Source organism: Pseudoliparis swirei, chromosome 16, assembly GCF_029220125.1.
Source record: "Pseudoliparis swirei isolate HS2019 ecotype Mariana Trench chromosome 16, NWPU_hadal_v1, whole genome shotgun sequence".
Taxonomy (NCBI): Eukaryota; Metazoa; Chordata; class Actinopteri; order Perciformes; family Liparidae; genus Pseudoliparis; species Pseudoliparis swirei.
The window spans coordinates 11,058,086-11,077,824 of NC_079403.1; the positions used below are offsets into that span (position 1 = coordinate 11,058,086).

Sequence of the window (19,739 nt, forward strand, 5' to 3'; positions counted from 1 at the left end):
TTCTGACATCTACTCAGTTATGACTTTGTTGTTACCTCCTTCAGTGTTGGAAAAGAGTGAATTCAAGGACGAGCCCTTGTTGTTTCGTTTCTTCGCTGATGAGGAGATGGAGGGTTCCAACACCAAACACAAGCCCATGAAGCACGACCTGAAGATCGTGGAGAATGTCATCTCCAAGTCTCTCCTGGTGAGTGCCCGCTTACTGTCCTCCTTGGTGGATTTAAGATTGATTTTCTCTCATCCTGTCTAAAATACTTTGACCTTACTATAATGTACCCACAACTCAGAACAAACCAAAGGCACGGTAAATCATAAAGAAGCACACAGCTGGGAGAAGGAAAAGTCATAACACTGCAAAAGTCCATTTTATACCTCCGTAAGCATTCTTTTCAAAGGCTTGAGAAAATACGACCATGGCTGCTATCTGTCCGTAGCAGTATCGCCTTCTGTTGTGTAGTTTGTGCTCTGTGAAAATATCTCAGTCTGCTGGCTTGGGATTTTTCTGATGGAAGACGTGTTTTTTTTCTTCTTCTAGATAAGGCCCAATGACGGAGGCTACGGCTTTACGCTGGAAGAGAGAAACAGAGTTCCCATCATCAAATCTGTAGAGAAGGGCTCCCCAGCTGAGGTGAGAATGCACACACACCACGCGCAGGCGCACTCACAACATTTAAGAGTGTTTTTGGCTTCATGGTGTTTAGACTGTGGTTCAGTGTATCCCCTCTGTAATTTAACACAATTCTGTTGCATTTTATTTTGTTTTCTCAAAGTTTTTCTGCAACGCTGAGATGTCTTTTCAACAGATGGGTGTCAGCAGAAGCCTTTTTTGTTAAAATATGGTTTAATCATCAGTCATAAATAAAGTCTAAACCTCTAACCTGCTTTATGGTGATCGACAAGGATGTTAACTTTAGAAGGATTAGCGTGCAGAAATGGAGCGCATTAAAGGCCACCGTATTTTTGAGGTCTCCTTTAGTGTTTAGCTTTGATCTGCTGAATGAATATGGGACCGAGGAGTTTGATGGCAAATGTGATCAATATGAGCTCATGACCCATAATTCCCTCCAGCCCTGAAGTAGCACAGAATGAGTCTGAATGGTCTGGATTACATACACAGTTGCTTTTAAATATTCAGTCTGGGACAATGACATAGCGGGTTCTAGCTGTATACTTATTGTGAAAAGCTATCTCTAAAGTATTGAAATCCTTGTGGAATATTGGTGTTTTTATCCCCAAAAAGTTGACTTGAAGTTCAAAATGACAACCATTTCATTGTTATCTGTATGACGTTAAAAACTGGTGCTTGACTGAATATGTTTGTATCATCTGTTGTTTTGTCTTCTCTAAGATGGCTGGGCTGGAGGTGGGGAAGAAATTATTTGCCATAAATGGAGACCTGGTGTTCCTCAGGCCTTTCTCTGAAGTGGAAGCTCTCCTTAGGCAGTGCTTCAACAGCAAGGGGCCCCTCAGGGTGATGGTTAGCACCAAGCCAAGAGAGTAAGTCACTTATACATATGCACATGCATTAATGTGGCCATACGTGTTACGGTAGGGCCACATAAATATTGTCAACATCATTTGTATCAGCTTATTTGTCCTCCTCTTGTCACCAGGACGATAAAGATCCCAGACTCCGCTGATGGGTTGGGTTTCCAGATCCGTGGCTTCGGCCCTTCTGTGGTCCATGCTGTTGGGAGAGGTAGGAGATGTCCTCCTCACTCATGCTCTCCATGTGGTTCAGCTGGTTGCTTAATGGCGCAGCCAAAATGTAGAATCACTGGTCATCAGTCACTTTCCACATTACAACTAATTCCATGTAGCTATTTAGATTTTTTCTGAGTGATTGAGTGCCCTTTGTGTGATGGAGATGCAGAGTCTCTGTTTTTCTCCGAACACAGCGTGTTTAGTAGCACTGCTATCGGGGACGGCACAAGATACGGTCCAATCAAAAAACAATCATTGGCCTTGTCTCGCTGTTCTCTATTATTATTTTTTCTTAAGCAATTTAAGTAGGATAGCGGTGTGGAAACATGCTTGCATGTATGTGCCTGTGCTTGTGTGTGTCTGTTTGTGTGTTCATGGGTTGGCCTGCTGGTGTGGTTGCCTGGGAGCCTGCTGTGTCGGTGCACTCATCCCCCGAGACAAAGCTGATGATGTAGAAGGTGTCCAATCACTTGGATTGTCGTAACAGCTGCTGTCCCCTGGTTTCTGAAGTCAACAAGAGCAGATAATACCAATTAGAGGCAGAGCAACTGAGAGACAGGAGGAGGTGAGACAAGGAGAAGGAGCCATTGATCAGATTAAATCAGTTTGAAGTTTGTGTTACCAGTTCTAAGCTGCACGGTGGTGTAGTGGATAGCACTGTCGCCTCACAGCAAGAGGGATACCCGGAACCCGGTCGGGGCGGTCCTTCTGTATGGAGTTTTCATGTTGTCAGTGTGGGTTCCCTACGGGTTCGCCGGCTTCCTCCCACAGACCAAAGACATGCAGCTCAGGTTAATTGGACTCTAAATTGCCCGTATCTGTGATTGGTTGTCTGTCTCTATATGTGCCCTGTGATGGAGTGTTGACCTGTCCAGGCTAAACCCTACCTTCATCAGCTGGGATCGGCTCCAGCGCCCCGCAACCCTAAATAGGATAAGCGGTCCGGATAATGGAATGGCTAATAAGCGAATAACACACATCCTCTTTGGAAATTATTTTTCCAGAGAAAGCAGAGCTATCGATGAATGTGGTATCTTGTGTGGTACTGGTCTTTGCGTCCCTGTCTTATTGGACTTTTTGTTGTGTTGGACTGTAGCCTGTTTTTCTGTTGAATGATTAAATCCAGTCTGTTTTTATACTTTCTTACTGCACTAAAAGAAGTACAACTCAATATATTCATCCTTACAATATTCAGCACGAGGAGTACCAATTCTGTATAGTGCAGTGTGAGGTATGCATGGTGTTTGCTTAAGGAGCTATGAAAACAAACGGGAAGAATATTTAGTCTGCCACGCACTTCCTCCTGATAGCTGTAAACCTTGAAGTCCTCTTACAGTATGGTCTGAATCGCATCCCTCAGAGAGATCCTCGTCTACTCAAGATAAACAACTTCCCTCCTCTCCACGCTCTCTCTCACACTCCTCCTGAGCTGCCAAAACAGGAAACAAAGTTGTAAATACAAAGAAGAAAAGGAATGTTGTTCGACCCAATTTGGTGCACAGGATGTGGAAGATGTTTTTGGGATGTGCTGGTATTTGTTTCAGCGTGACGCAGCTCTTACCTGTGTGGTAACGTGCAACAGTTACTGGCCTACAGACAACATTCCTCTCTCTCTGCTTGTCTCATGCCAGGCACGGTGGCAGCCATCGCCGGTCTCCACCCGGGCCAGTGCATCATCAAGGTGAACGGCATCAACGTAAGCAAGGAGAGCCATGCCAGCGTCATCGCTCATGTCACCGCCTGCAGGAAGTACCGTCGACCCACACAGGTGAGACGGGCTGAGAGGAATTGACAGGAAGAAGGGAACCTGACTACAATTCAGGGGGGAAATATTGACTCAATATTTAGGTTATCAATCATGAAAAAATAAAAAATATCGATGAGCAGCATGAAGAAAAGATTATTTATTTTCTGCAATTATGTTGGATTTGGAGGTCAAACTTTAATTTCTCATCAACTCACTGGTAGAAAATATAATCCTTTGTGAATTGTATGTTAGTATATCCGGTAGTTATGTTATAAAACCAGTAGGAAGAGAAGTGTGAGTGATCATTAAACAACAACAGGTACAAAAAGAGGGGAAACAAGGACGAGATGACCGAGAGAAAGAACATAGCAAACAGACCTCTTAGCTCCCGTTTACCTAAATATCTCTCTCTCTCTGACTCCCTCCTTCCTTCTCTTGGGTCATTACACAGAAATAATAGTAGTTTTGGCTCTTCCAGCGCTGACCTCTGGCTCATAGCGGTGGGCCTGCTGTGGGAGACTGGCAGCAGAGAGGTGGGAAAGGATCTGGGGGTGGCTGCAGAGAGGTGAGAGGGAGGTAAAAGATGGAGGACAGGCCAGCCAGGTTTTTTTTCTTTTTTCTGAAAGAGTGGTTGACAGCAGCGTCGGGGGAGAGAGCAGGCACAGTCCACCTGTTAAAGGTGGGAGAATTGTGTGAAAATAGAAACCCAATGGTGTGAGTTAGTGTAGTGTGTCACTATAATTGAACCCCGCTGTGTCTTCAGGCTCAATGAAGCACTTCAGGGTTCCAACATGAATGGGGATCTGGTTTACATCAAGTATGGATGCAGAAGAACCGCCCTCTTTCTCTTTCTTTGTCCTTTTCTTTTTTTCTGTGTGTGTGTGTGTGTCCGCCTGCACATTTGTGGTTGTATACTCGAAGACCACAGACCAGTAGGCAGGCACAGCATGTAGCCGTGGCAGAAAACCCACTGGGGTTTGCTGTGTGGACGAGGGAACAGACAGAGACACCAGGCCGTGTTGCAGGCTAGAGTGGGTTGATGATATTGGCATGAGTTTTGGGTCTCACCGAGCACCGTGTTTCCATGTTTGTGAAGGCTTCTCGCTGTATGCCCTGCGAACCCAACTGCAATACTGTGTGCACCATATCAGAGTCAGCTAAACATGCTGCATGAAACCCGCACCTCAGCTTACACACACGCACACACGCACATACACACACACAATCCATACACCATCTCTTGCTTCGGTCCATCCAGGGAGAGGGATCCTCCTCTGTTGCCCTCCTGAAGTTTCTTCCCTTTTTTCCCCATGAAAGGGTTTTTTCTATTTCTTTAGAGTTGTTCCTGATCCGATGTGAGGTCCTGGGACAGGGGTGTCGTACGTGTACAGATTGTAAAGCTCTCTGAGGCAACTTTTTCATTTGTGATAGTGGGCTATACTAAATAAACTGAATTGAATTGAACCAGTGTGTTTAGAGTTAGATTTGTTCTCATCTCCCCTCTTCCTAGAAATAGAAATGCCACCTGTTGAGCACGAGTGATGCTGCGATACACTGATTTGTGTTGCCAGTTTTGTGCATGAGTGACTGTAATGTTTCCAGACAATTTAATTTAAAAACATACACATGTTCTGCAGTTTAATAGAAGTTCAAAGTATAAATAGAAAGACATCTTCTGAAAAAGACTTTGTTATGCTGCTAAAACATTTTATGAAACTTCTTAATTCTAATATAATAATCCTTTGCAGCAAGACACTATAAAGTGGGTGTACAACAACAGTGAGAGCGCCCAGGAGGACAACCAGACAACCAACCAGAAACCGAGCCCCGAGGAGAACGGAGACGGCTTCGAGTGTAAAGTAGAAGGTGACCACACCAAACACACACTCAAAATAAACTGCAACAAGAATCTGGTCAAATAAAATGCTGCTGAAGGTGTTTGTGGATGTCACACAGGCTTGTTTGCGGGAACACAAGTCCGCCGCCCTCTCCAGTTAACAAGTCCGCCGCAGCGCTCATCTGGAGTGTGTTAGTCTGTGAACAGCCGCCCCCTCTGGCTCATCAAGTGTTAATTCCCTCCTACAATTTATGGATCCCAATAAGAAAGTTAAACAGGAAAGCTATTCCCCTCGTAGCAAACAGCCACGGAGCAGGATTTATTGCCATATTAAGTCATCGCGATAGCATAGGTCTGGTTAACTTAATACTCTTGGAATCATTTAAGGAGGGCTTTGGAGGGAAGCCATGTGCGGAGGGTCTTCGTCTAAAATGAACTGCAGATTTGGTGGTCTGAGACCTCCCACAGTGCAGATTATGATCACTTTTTTTTGCGGTAAAGTTAGAGATTCTTTCTGTTTAGCACATAACATGATACAGGACACAATATGTTCTGATTTGTGTTGCCAGTTAACAGAGATCTGTTTCATCACCGTCGCCTCATTCTCCTGTGTTTCTATAATCTCAGAGGTGATGGACAAATTCAACACCATAGCCATCATCGACGGCAAGAAGGACCATGTCAGTCTGACTGTAGACAACGTCCACCTGGAGTACGGAGTGATGTACGAGTATGACAGCACAGCCGGCATCAAGTGTCACGTACTGGAAAAGATGGTCGAACCGAAGGGATTCTTCAGCCTCACTGCGAAGGTATTCTGAGCTGCAGTTAGTGTCATGAATATCGGGCTAAATGATGCAACCTAATATCTATATAATGATTTATTGTGACATTTATCTTGGGAGCAATACTTGCAAGTACCAACAGTGCTTTACAGTGCGTTACCCATGATGGATTTAGTTTTCATGTCAGAATTAGTGAAAGTAGGACCAGTTAAACAATCTGGATATCTTAAGTGGACTTTAGGATTATGGTGGTTTAATTATGTGCCAACAGTGATGTTGGTAATTCAGTACATTTGATTTGTTTGGTCCAGCCATAATGTTAAATTACCAACCAGTGTCAACGTTTCAAAATTTAGTTTTAATATCTTTTATTCTGTCCTCACTATATTTGCTATATTTGCACATAAATCATATTTTCTAGCTGATGAGTACCAGTTGTTTTTTGTGGCTATGGTCAAAATCTAATAAACTGGTTATGTGCTGTATGCACCGTAGTTGATCGGAACTCACAGAAAGTGGGATCGAGGCCGATAGCAAATTTTTGTCCCAGTGGCTAATCGTGTCTGTTCAGGCCAAGTAGAATATCTAGTTTAACTAATGGCAATTACTTTTATTATCATTGTAACTGAATAATCCTTCCTGGCTGTGGATGGCAGTGAGAGAGGGACAGTTGTATGAACTTCTGAGTGATTCAAAGTGCTGTTGGGGTTTATCACCTCACAGCTGAGCCGTGCTTGATGAGGGAGAACAATAGAGATGTAAAGAAGAAAGTAACAGAAGATGAAAATGAGTACGACAAGTCATCGTTTTCCTTTGTTTCTGCTGCTCGGATGAAAGAGAAATCTCAGTGGCATTTGTAATCTATCAGATTTCTGAGTGATAATTCAGATGAATTTTGTCGAGACATTTTTCCGTAAGTTTGAAATGTCACACACATGTCGTAATGTAATTGCTTTGTGTTTTGAATACTTTGGCACAGTCGGACACAGCCAACCTTCCTCCTGCTGTGTCGACGTAGGGGCTTGATGCTTGTTAAAACTGACAGCTTTATTTTAGTCCTGTTAGTTCCCAGCTGTGTTAAGTGCACGCCTTTTTATCCCAGCACTGATGTTCACAGAATAATCTCTATTGATATAAGATGCGCGCCATGGATGCACACATGCTGGTGTGGAACATAAAGAGCAGTTTGCAGCATCGTTTTGCCTAACACCATGATGAACAACATCTCTTATTCGTGGTAAATTAGCAGGGATCGCAAGTTGGTTTCATGTCTAGAATTCATTAAAAGCATCTTAAACGAAATCCAATGACATGACCGGAAATAAAACTTGACATATCTCCTCCGAATATAATTTGTTTCCCATTCTTCCAAAGGGAAAGTCATTTTAGCATTATCATAACCATCTGCCCCAGATGTCTTCTGAGATCTGTGTGATGTTGAATTTTAATATTGGGAACGACGTGGGGACACATGGGTTTCCTTGTGCTTCAGTCTTACAGTTACATTTCCTCCGCTGCTTTTCTCTCTCATCTCATTAAGACGGCTCAGAGATTTGTGTCTCTCTTCCTCCTCAAATCTAATCTCTGATCTGGAAAGTTAGATTCTACATACGTACAGCATATGTATCACAATCTGGGCTTATCTCCATGGATTTATGAATCGCGCATGGGGATTTTAGACACCGGTTTAACTGCTCATGAAATGTTGTAGAAGAATCCACTCTAGACAAATTCTGTTTTGTTTTCCAATTTAAAGAAAAGCTTGGTCATTCATTTTCCTCCCACTATTGGTTCCCAAATGGATTTTTCGAGGCTTTTTTTGCATATCAGTTATTCATCGCTGCTTTTGCCCTTTCTCTGACCAGATACTGGAGGCGCTGGCGCGTAATGATGACACGCTCGTGCAGATGTGTGGCAGGTTGAGTTCCAGCTGTGATGTAATCCCAGAGGAGCTGCAGGTACGCTTCAGTGCCATGTGTGGTGAGAGGGTGGAGCACATCAACCGGCGAATCACCAACTACAGAAAGGTAACGCAGAGGCTCTACATCACGCTCTCTGCTCTGGGTCATATTTATCCCCACCATCAACTGCATATGTATAGATTCAAGCAGCGTGGAACCATGAAAATGTACTCGACTGACAATAAGAGATAGAGTGAAATTGAAAATAAACTCTTTCACATGTAAAAAAAAGAGCTGGGAAAGTAAGAAAAACACACTGCAAATGTACACAAGAGACATAGATAGATGGTTGTTTGTCACTGCACAGACATTATTAACACGTCAGAGGGCGTCAAACCGATAACAAGCACAAGCGTCGGCATCCGAAGGTTTCTGCACTAAAATGAAATCACTTCTAACTGCACTGAGACTGAAGAAGAACGACTTATCCAAGATGTCTGTCATTTCTGTCGACCGTTGGGAATGTGTGTGCAACATGTATTATCTGGTGTTTGTAATTAGGTTGCAGCTGGTAGTTGATGGAGCGATAGTATTTTCATCACTTTTCATTCACATCTGTAAGCATGTGACTCTAGGCCTAACATCCCATTGTGTGCAAAAGTGCGTGAGAGGGAAAAGGGAAAAAAGATCTGACTCAACATCAGAGTGGGCCTTGGATTAATTACCAGTCACTTATAAATAGCCATGCACAGGCACAGTCAGGACTTTAGTTGTGTAAGATCCTCTCCTGCACTGGAGCATTCCTTCTCAGACCCCAATAGGAACAAAGAGGTTAAAACTGAAAGAATTAAAAAAAGGAGGAAGAGATGAGAGAGAGGATGGATGAAAGGAGGAAGACGCAGAGACAGAAAGACAGAACAGAGAGATGTTAACCTGAGGCCTGGAAATAAGAGTCCTTAACCTCTCGAGACAAGAGATGTGGTGAGACTCCTCCTTCTCAAGAGAAGGTCAACTCGTGGTCCATCTGGAGCACATCATCTCGCTCGGAGCAGAGGCTTCTTACTCCAGCTATCTGAGAGAAGCGGGAAGACGTGTTTGGTTTGAGTTCCTTAGCTGACACACATATTATGTTATGCTTATGTTGCTTGACAGCCCACGTTGCTAAAAAAAAAGATCCGGTGGATTATACCATCTGCCGTGTAACGTCCATGACAGGAGGCAGGCCCTGTGATGGAGGGTTCAAAAAAAGTGCAACCTAATGCTGCATAGAAAAAATGTGCTTGTGATATTCTGTATCAGCTCTTTTGGATCCTAGCAGTCCGTCGGGCTCCCTTGAGTTTTACATGGAGACGCTATCTTGTGGAACGTTCAGGAAGTTTCCTTGCACAGCTGGGCTCCGCGGAGTTAAATGTCCTCTCGAAGTTCTCTAGCATTAAGCTACCTGGGAAGATATGTCTTATGTAACAATGTAGACAGGATTCATGTGCTTGAAACTTATCTGATCAGAATATTTACTTTATTGACATTTTCAATGGAAAGTGTGCTCCTCCGTTCCACATTAAAAATGACCCAAACTAAATGAATGAAATGATAAAAATCATGTAATCTTCTAATCTCATAACACGAGGATATGAGTTTAATTGAATTGACATACTGCAGATTTAAATAAAAACCGTTCATGTTGGAGTCTGGACTTCTTCACTTATGTGAGCAATGACGATGCTATGTGTCTGTCTTGAATCTTTCCTTTGGGTTGAATATTTGAACTGCCACATAAAAGATGAGGCGTGTGGGAAATGTACAGTGATGCGAGTTTGTGCTTTTCTCATGGCGCCATCTGTCATGTGTATAAAACAAAACGGTACATTTAGTTGGGACATTCTTTGGCGGGTTTCACATAGAGCCTATTATTCTCATGCTGGTGAAATACACGTCAGCTACATAATGCTAAGATTCACTTGTGAAGCATGTATCTTCTAAACCTACCAGCCAATATCATAGGAGGGCGTTATCTGCAGTATATGCTATTTTAGTGCAAGATCTATCCCAATAGTCCATCAAATTATCTTTTCACTTAACCAACCACATTAAAGAAAGCATGTGTTATCTCTAAACCATACACTTGTGTCTTTTCCACTCTATGACAGTTTGCTCGGGTCCTGAAGAACCGAGCGTGGCCCACCTTCAAGCAGGCTAAAGCCAAGGTGTCCCCCCTCCACAGCAGCGACTTCTGCCCTACAAACTGTCACTTCAATGTGATGGAGGTGTCCTACCCAAAGACCACCACCTCTCTGGGTAGTGCCTTTGGTGTGCAGCTGGACAACAGGAAGAACACGATGGAGAAGGGAGGGCGCAGCAGTGCTGGGCAGGGTGAGAGAGGACCGGGTGCATGAAAAACACCTGCACAGTAGAATGATGCTGAATCACACATCAACATCTGCTTGGAATTTAGACCTTTTTTAACTGGTGCTCTTTCTTTTTTGACATGTTTGTGTTGCCTCAGGTAAGCTAAACCCCATGGTTAATGTCCAGCATACTATCACCACGATGGCCGCCCCATCAGGTCATAGCCTGGGCAGGACGGAGGGTCACGGCCTTCGCTTCCTGCTTCGAGAGGAAGACCTGCTCACCCTGGACTCTTACCAGAAACTCCTCTACAAACTCACCATGGTTGTCAAGGAGATGGAGACGCACGGTGCCCATATTCATGAGTGAGTGCCTTTACCTGAATGTAGAGATCAAGTGGTCAAGCTATTGTGCAAAAAGAAAACACACACACGCAACACGTGTTTACTTTCTCATATGCACCATCCCATGCGAAGCCTTCACATGAGAGTCACAGTGTAACATTTCCTTAAATTCCTTAAAGTTGGAGATTGATCTATTCAAACAGATTTCTCACGAATTGCAAACGTATTTTTGAAACCCGTCAAATCCCTTTTTATACCTCTGTGACAGCCGTGCCCGGAGGCAAGGAAATTTCCCACAGACGTGTAATAGGGTAAAACGTTGAAGTGATGATAGTTTGGACAGATATGGATTTAAAGTTAACTGAAACTCGACTTCTTGGAGGAGGCACACAACCGTGAGGAGGTAACTCCTGTGGTTTAAGAAACCCTCCCGCCGATCTGTTCCACTTGATTTTAAATTCCCTTTGAAACCAGATTGCCTCATATAACACGCTGTAACTTTAGCAGCTCGCTTGGTCAACGCACTGCATCTGGCACTTGGCAAGCATACACTTAGGTCATTACTCTAGCACCTGTGTCTGTGCGTGTGTTAGACACACACACACACACACACACAGAGAGAGAGAGAAGCAGAAGGGAATGGAGAAAACAGAAAAGAGTTGTTGGTGTTTTTCTTCAGATCGTGCGTCTGCACTATTTGTGCAGAGAGGTGTATGCTCACGCTTCATTTATGCTCTGAATTTAAACCCAATATGTTGTGTGTGTGTGTGTGTGATCAGTATTTCCTGGCTGAACTCTGTGTTCAACACGGTCGTCGGGCTTATTGTTTAGAGGCACTCAAGGCCAGGGAACGGAAATGGGAAACACTGCTCCAGTTCTACTTTCCCGACCCCCAAACAGGAAATACAATCTCTATGATGTAAAGAGTGTGTCATTAGGCCAGGTGCAATCTGTAAATGACATTAACCAACAATGGACCACTGATATATGCATGCACAGTACTTAGAAAAACACAAACACATACTCACACACTTACTTATGTGTGCAAAACCACTAAAATGATGACAGCTCCTCTTTTTTAAATACGATGACTTTAAGAAACTTTACACCAGATTTCCCCCACAGTAGTATTATTGGTGGACAGCTGACGTATGTGTTATGATCCTTCAGATGATCATTCAGATGGTCATTATAAGTTTCCTCGGCAAAGGCGGCAGCATTCGGTGAATTAAAAGTCGATAGATGGAGCGTAGCTGTCACCTTATGTTGCCGTGGCAATACCGAGTGGAGTCCACAGCAGGGCTCTGATGACTGAGTCTGCACACGTTGCGTCACGCTCCTGTCTGTGCCAATTAGTAGAATCCTATCCACAAGCTTTTAAATGGTCCGAGACACAGCTAGTGAGTGCATAATGACCTCTACCATCCGCTATCTGTTTGAACATGCGGCCGTACACACACATGCACACTTCAGGAGCTTGTTAAGGTTGAGCAGGAGTGGTGGGCCTGAGTGTTTCACAGGAGTGGAACTAATATGGGATGTTTAGCGAGTCGTTGCAGTCGGCTTTGCTCTGACCTTTTTGGGTGTGTTCAACTCATCATGTTTGTTTGCATATTAACCTGTTCGTTGACTGGCTCGGGGTCATACTATTGCTACATGCTCTACGATTCCGCTCCGTTATTTCTGTGCCTCTTTGTCCTAACTCATTTCCTCGATGACTTGCTTTCTACGTATCCGCCTGCACACTTAAACACAGACATTCTTCACTCTTTGTGTCTCTTTCTCTTTCTGTACTGGGTGTGCCTAACTTTGACAGCACAACTTCCTAATGATGTAATAATGCACTGAAGGGGCTATATTTAAGTGGGCTCTTTTGGGCGTGATGTCGAATGCAACCCAAAGTCAGGAGAGGAAGTCGACCGTACCCTCGTCAGAGATTAAAAATATCCTCAAGTAATTCAGGCAAAGACAATATGACAGAACGAGGTTACACAATTTTTTGGCTGTTTCTGAAGGAATCCATTTTGAGGCAGCGACCTGTGAACCTTTGTCTCGGGGGCCACAGATTAAGGGTCACAGCTGTGCTGGAGGACGTCTCTCGTACAAGGGCTTGCTTTATATCAGGATCTCCTCCCTTCCTGGATTTCCTCCTCCATTTTGAAATACTTTCCTTGTTCTCTGCACATTATTAATAGCGTCCTGATTGGCAGCAGTTTCGGAGCTATTGGGCCTCATGACTTATTTAAACTCGTTATGGATCAAAGCATGCAAATATCAAGACCCTGCGTGATGCAGAGCTTTGTAATGCAGATGCACTTTGAGATGCGACAATGGAAGAAGGCAATTGATGTCTAATGGTGTAATGTGTCGAAGTGGGTTAAAGAGCTTCCTGTGGGAGATTTAGAGATCCTTCTGATTGCTTGCGATATGCAGTGGGGTACTTTGGCCTTTTTTCCCTCTTCCTCTCTCTGCTGAACTCCTCTCTCTGATCCATTCATTGTTATTCTGCCTCGCTCCCTCCGATAGTTTGTGCCCCAAAGGCCCCTAACTGCGCTCACTTCTTTATTAACCAATAGCCAATCACAGACCCTGGAGAGCTTCTCTATGGCGACGGAATGCTCTGCTCTGGAGGGGCATTGTGGTGGCTCCTGGTGTGGACCATAATGAGGGCATCTCTGAGGCCCAGTCAGCCCAGTGAATGGGTAGAAAGGGGGTCAGTTGAGAGAGAGGTATGAGAGGAAAGGAGAGGTGTATAAAATCATAAAGAGGCATAAACATCGCAGAAGCATTTGGAAAGAACGAGGAAGACAGGTTGTTTGTTTCATGGAGCACTGAGTGGCTTCAATGAGCCTCTTTCCACTTCCTCCACTCTGCTACTTCCTTCAAGCCGATGCTATGACACAATGGAAAATGCAAGTGGACACAAATTAAAATAAGGCCGAAACGTAAAGAGACATCGCGTGTCGGAGAGTGTGCGTGGAGAGAGATTAAAAAACCTAAAAGGTCCAAGCCAAGCACTTATTGGGAAATGGCTTTGAAAGCCAACATGTGTTGCTGCAACTGTGAAAATATCCTGGCCGGCCTCTCCCTGCTCCTCTGATAGCCGTCTGATAGAATACAGGCGGAGCTGGTCTCTGCAGCGTGTTGACACAGCTGTACCCTGCTGCATGTTTCAACCTATTAATACGACGTGGATCCCTGACCATCTGAAGCTGTTGTGCGGAAGCCAAGCGCAAACAGGTCGGAATTTTGTTTGTCACACTCGGTCAGCTGTCGGAGCCCACGCACATGTACAGTACGCACACACTGTACACGCTGTATCTGCTGTTCAATATGCCACAGGGCAGGAACACGTTCAAGAGCTTCCCGTGTCGCGTTTGTGTGATCAAGGAAGCTGTTTCTATCCCGCCGTGTCAAATATCAAAGCTGTTTTAAGTAATCCCTCCTCTCTTTCTACTCACTATTTTATTATTCCTCCTTTTTGTTCTCTCCATCAGCCTCTTATCCTCCATCACCCATCCTCCAGCGTCAGAGGCGAGGACTCCGGAGAACTACATATCGGCAGAGAGTGAGGGGGAGAAAGGGGAGCGGAACGGAAAGAAAGTTTGTTTTAACGTAGCAGGGGACGAGCAGGAGGACTCCGGACACGACACGATCAGCAATAGAGACTCCTACAGGTGAAGCAGAGGGACATGTGGGGACACAAGCTGCATCAACAATACCATACAAGGCCATATCATAGAATGGACAACAATATTGTGGAAACTAGTGGCCAGAATGGCACAACTGTATATGTTCTCCTTGACGTTTAACATCCTGTTTCTTTTTCAGTGACTGTAACAGCAACAGGAACTCCATTGCCTCCTTCACTAGTATCTGTAGCAGCCACTGCAGCTCCTACGTTCACAGCGATGAGATGGACTCAGGTACACAAATGCAACACAGCGGACATGAGCGTTACTCTTCGTCGCACAGTTGTAAACTGATACAAAATGATGCAACTTTCAGTCTTAAACAGAGTTGTAATTAACTCACCATAAAACATCTATACGCCCATACTCAATCATAATAAAAGTTCCCATCTGAATGTCATAATCCATCACCCCAATCAACCGCAACGTTGCAAATGAGTCAATGACAGGCCATGATAACAACTTCTAGAAGACATGAAAAGAAAAGCTTCACGTTGAATCTGATTGACTGTGACAGGTGTTTGGCACACATCTCAGCTGGAAATGTCATTACCATCTCACACAGCTGTGTATCCTGTCAAGTGTCCTCACCCTCTGTGTTAGAACGTCTCTGTCACACTGCCATACACACACATTACAGCTGTACGGGGTGCAAGATATCGCCCCTCGTTCTTCATCAGGAAAGCTGACATTTGAAATAAAGACAATAAACAGACACACACGCCGGATTTGCCGTCATATAAGTGTTGATGCAACAAGAAAACGTGTTTCATACGGCACATTAGTGAACTAATGCTGACCCGTTGTGACTTCCCCTGTGCAGGAGATGAGATGCCCTCCAGCGTGTGGCTGTCCCACGATAAGCAGAAGAAACTTCACAGCTTTCTTGAACATCTGTTTAGCCAGGTGGGTCAGAGAAACATCTGTGCAGATCGACTGTTTCACTATCTGCAGTTCTTGAACCTTAAATCCAGTTTCTCTCTTGCAGATAAACATTATTTTAAATCCTAATATATTTGATTGATCCTTAAAAGGAATACTTAACTTTTCTGTTATCTTGTTAAAGTGAAAGGTCAAATATTGTGTTGTCTAACTGTGTATGGTGTGAATCTTTTCAAACTTAAAACAATCATATTAATGTGCAACTTCATGCCTTTAAAGTGCATATTTTATTGTTTTACTTTAGTGTATGAAGAACAGTATTTGTGTGTTTTTTTAATTGATAGTACTCAGGAAGTGAAAATCAGGACAAGCTGACCCATGACCTTTCTGAGACCTTTAATGGAAAGGTTGACCATATCTGATTATGCATACACCACCCACAAGATGTTTTATGAGGACGTCTCCATCGGCAGTGGAAAAGCAGAACAGAAATGCTTTGCTGCGGCTGCACTTTTGTGCTGCTTCCTGCCATTTGTTTTATTGTAGAGCAGTTTCCCCATCTTTGTTTACACACTGCATAGCAATTTGTATTCACTGCTCTGTGGGATTGTGTGTGTGTGTTACAGGGAGAGTGAGAGACGTGGTGTTGGTGATGTTTGGGCAGTAGTCTGGGCTTCATTGCACATACTTTTGATATTGGCTTCATGGGAAAGTGTATGATGTGAGTGCACCTGCTTGACACTTGTGCTCTTTTCAGGTGGACTCCATCACCAGCATGCTGAGAGGAGCTGTGGTGGCTCGGGCGTTCGAGCAGACAAAGTGCTTTACACCTGGAAGAGGATTACAAGGTAAAGCACCGGGACTGTGATGTACTCCTGGCTCTGAGACACTCATCGCTCTGCATCTTTTACCACATCTCACTACACAGTAGTCAAAACCTTTGAGCAAGAAATGTAAAAGTGGGCCTCGCACAATGTCTCACTTTCTGCTCTAGCAGTGGATGTGTTTCCTGTGAGGAATTTTGTTTTATGGTGTATCTGTGCTTCCTGGACCTTGCTGGGCCGCACAGTGGGCCTGAGAGAAGAAAGCTAATATTGGAGAAACTCCCAACCAGCACCAATACTGAAAGAAAACAAAACACATGCGGAAAATGTCGCGGCTGCCTGTACATAGTGGTTGAAACTTCCTGTTGTGTAACATGTGTGTGCGTGTATACACAGATGGGATAGTAGAGACTTGGGGAAAGTATTGTCCCATCTATCTTTTCCTCTCTTCATTTCTCTCTCCTGTCTTTTCACTTATTTCCCCCTCCAGCTTTCCCAGTGCCCTTCACTCTGAAGCACTTCATAGTGTTGAAACAGCACCACTTAGTTGCGAACTCATCTCCACTTGACGGATATTGTAGTGCTACTTAACAGGCAAAGGGAGATGTGACCCTTTAACAGCTCTTGTTCTCGTGTGTTATCTGAGCATTTTGTTTTTACCGTGTGTTATTTGCCACCTGACCTCATTTTGGCCTCAGTGTTTTTAAACCTCTGGTGTCTTTTGTTACTTTTTATCTCTCACAGGAAAATGGAGGAAATGTTACTGAAAGTGGGCTAAATTTGTCCTTATCATTTCCCACAAAAAATGTCAAACTTACGGTGCCCTTTCATGATTCGCTGAAATCTGGGAACCCTTTTTGAAGATTAGATAAAAAAGAACACTACGCTGGAAAGCAACACTTTGTTTTCTTCTTTTTCTAAGTAGTGGAGGAAGGGTTCCCAGAGGTTATCCCACAACATTTGAAAAAACTGTTTGCTTATTTTTTGTCCTTGAATGTGACTTTAACAGAGTGTGATGAGCACTAACAGCAGAAGAGCAGATTACAGATGTATTCTGTGTTTTGTGAAGCTTCCAAACACCCGACCCAATTGGCACAAACACGCACTCCCTTCTCATCTCAGGCTGTCTTCAAGTGAGCGCAGATATGCTTGAACTGAAAGTAGGTCTGCTTGTGTGTGTGTGTGTGTGTGTGTGTGTGAGCGAGTGAGTGTGTGCCCTCAGGAGGTACGTGAAGGCCTGGATCAGAGCTGATCCATCTCCACTCCAGTAATATGTGTGTGGTTGATAACAGAGCAAATAGGATTATCTAACATGTGGAGCATTCCTGCATCTGATCTCTCAGTTGCTCTGTCACCCTCAGACACACACACACATATTACTTTAACAATATATTTTTTTTAAACACGCAAACGCACATTATCTTCCAGATAATCGAAAAGAATTGAAAAAAAGAGAAATAATGAATAGACACATCACCACCTATAACCACTGATGTAAGAAGTTCTGAGATCATATACTTGTGTAAAAGAACTAGGGCTGTCAGCGTTAACGCGTTAATCTATGCGTTAACGCACTAAAATATTTTAACGCAATTAACGCGTTTTTTTTATTTTTTATTTTATTTTTTAAAACCGCGGCAATACGGTTTGACACTGTTTCCGTTTTTAAAACAATCATTTCTCCGCGAAAATAAGGAGCAGAAATCAGTTTAAAGTCGGGTTTCCTCCTGCTCCTCCTCCTCCCGTCTCCCCCTTTGATACACAGAGGAACAGAGGGGCGACGTGTCGGGTGACGCGGCGCGGCGGAAAGAACGCGACACACGAAACCTTCACCGTGATTGGTCAATCCGTTTGTCTGTCAACATTCCGGGGTAAAAAAAAACCAATGAACACTCAGTAAATCACAAAGGACCTCCCACCTCACAGGTTAGGCTCATTTAGCAGCCTGTCAGTCAGAGAACCAGAGAACACGGCGCGAGGACAATGAGGCTCATTTCAGAGCTGAGATTGTTCTGGAATGTTTGATGTATAACACGTGGGGTGTGTCATGCAAAAAAGACTCGTGAATTTAATTTATTTTGTAAAATGTATAAATGCCCCAGCCTCCAGAGGGTTAACGTGACATATTTGAATGTCAGTCAGTTCCCAAGGCCACTGGTTCTGCTGCTGTTCAATGTTAAAGATGACAGGACCAATGGGGTCTCAATATTTTTTTTACTAATCTGATGTTTCACTGAAGAAACAATTTATCATCAACGATATTAAATACCTCGCTGGCACTTTATATGTAGAGCCTCTTTGAACACAGCTCTGTGTGAAGTTTTGTCTTTAAAGGAAAACACTTTAAACCTTGTTGTTGCCTTTTTCATTTTGACCCGATTAAATATTAACCGTCCTGTTTATTATATATATTTTTACATATTTTACCCTTTTATTTTTTGGAAAATAGCAATTAAAAAAACCTAAAATTATTAGAATTAATTTTGTTTTCCAAGTTTAAGTGTGAGGCACTTTATGTTTGTTTGTTGACTACCGAAAGAAACACGATTAAACATTGAATGGGGTCAAATTAACCCGAAGGCGGGAGGGGAAATATTGATTGTTTCAAAAATAAATGACCAAAAAACTACAAAAAACGGAATTTTGTTGTTGTAAAATGTATAAAATGAGCCCAGCCTCCAGAGGGTTAACGTGACATATTTGAATGTCAGTCAGTTATCAAGGCCACTGGTTCTGCTGTGTTCAATGTTAAAGATGTCAGGACCAATGGGGTCTCAATATACTTTTTTTTACTAATCTGATGTTTCACTAAAGAAACAATTTATCATCCACGATATTAAATACCTTTGCTGGCTGTATATGTAGGAGAGCCTTGAAACACAGCTCTGTGTGAAGTTTTGTCTTTAAAAGAATGAACTTTTAACTTTTAACTTTTAATGCGATTATCGCAATTAATCGCGATTATCGCGATTAATTAATCGCAATTTCAAAATGTGCGATTAATTAGTTAATTTTTTTTAATCGATTGACAGCCCTAAAAAGAACATACGCAGGCTTTATTGTGTGCCTCATTACTCCAATAGATAATCGTGGCCTCACCGCCATTTTTGTAGTTTTGCGTAGCGTAATCACGTACCATGTTGGTAGTGTTCTCTGAATTTCTCCATTTTTGTTTGTAGTCTCGCCATTTTTCTTTGGCTCTTACTTCGCCCCCCTACAGACACACACACACACACACACACACACACACACACACACACACACACACACACACACACACACACACACACACACACACACACACACTATTAAACAGCCACCATTCTATCTCATATCTCTTCTTTCATCTCCAAAGTAAACTTTATTTCAAGCCTTCCGTGAAAGTGGGGTTACATCAAATTGACCGATTCGCTTATACACTGCAAAGAGAAGAAAGATTAGATTGTAGGTGGTGGAAAACTGATGTTCTGTGGGATTAAATAGGACTCATTTGTTATGGTTCTGGGTCTCTCTGACACACACACACACACACACACACACACACACACACACACACACACACACACACACACACACACACACACACACACACACATATATATTCCCGGGCGCTTCACCGCAGCCCACTGCTCCTTAATAACTAAGGATGGGTTAAATGCAGAGAACTAATTTCCCCT

At 43.4% G+C, this 19,739-nt stretch overlaps 1 protein-coding gene across 2 annotated transcripts in view; it reads left to right on the top strand.

The window, feature by feature from the left end:
• prex2 (phosphatidylinositol-3,4,5-trisphosphate-dependent Rac exchange factor 2) overlaps nucleotides 1–19,739 on the top strand; it is an 83,501-nt gene that overhangs the window by 38,012 nt on the left and 25,750 nt on the right. For both annotated transcript variants that reach the window (XR_008834030.1, XM_056433825.1), the window contains exons 16-29: nucleotides 45–187; nucleotides 536–628; nucleotides 1,349–1,497; nucleotides 1,614–1,699; nucleotides 3,336–3,472; nucleotides 5,200–5,317; nucleotides 5,916–6,100; nucleotides 7,939–8,100; nucleotides 10,122–10,344; nucleotides 10,478–10,685; nucleotides 14,162–14,341; nucleotides 14,496–14,590; nucleotides 15,180–15,262; nucleotides 15,996–16,086. Coding sequence is in view for 1 of the 2 variants with exons in the window: in XM_056433825.1 (XP_056289800.1) it covers nucleotides 45–187; nucleotides 536–628; nucleotides 1,349–1,497; nucleotides 1,614–1,699; nucleotides 3,336–3,472; nucleotides 5,200–5,317; nucleotides 5,916–6,100; nucleotides 7,939–8,100; nucleotides 10,122–10,344; nucleotides 10,478–10,685; nucleotides 14,162–14,341; nucleotides 14,496–14,590; nucleotides 15,180–15,262; nucleotides 15,996–16,086 (1,953 nt within the window). In the remaining variant the exon portion in view is untranslated. The remainder of the gene's footprint in view (nucleotides 1–44; nucleotides 188–535; nucleotides 629–1,348; nucleotides 1,498–1,613; nucleotides 1,700–3,335; nucleotides 3,473–5,199; nucleotides 5,318–5,915; nucleotides 6,101–7,938; nucleotides 8,101–10,121; nucleotides 10,345–10,477; nucleotides 10,686–14,161; nucleotides 14,342–14,495; nucleotides 14,591–15,179; nucleotides 15,263–15,995; nucleotides 16,087–19,739) is intronic.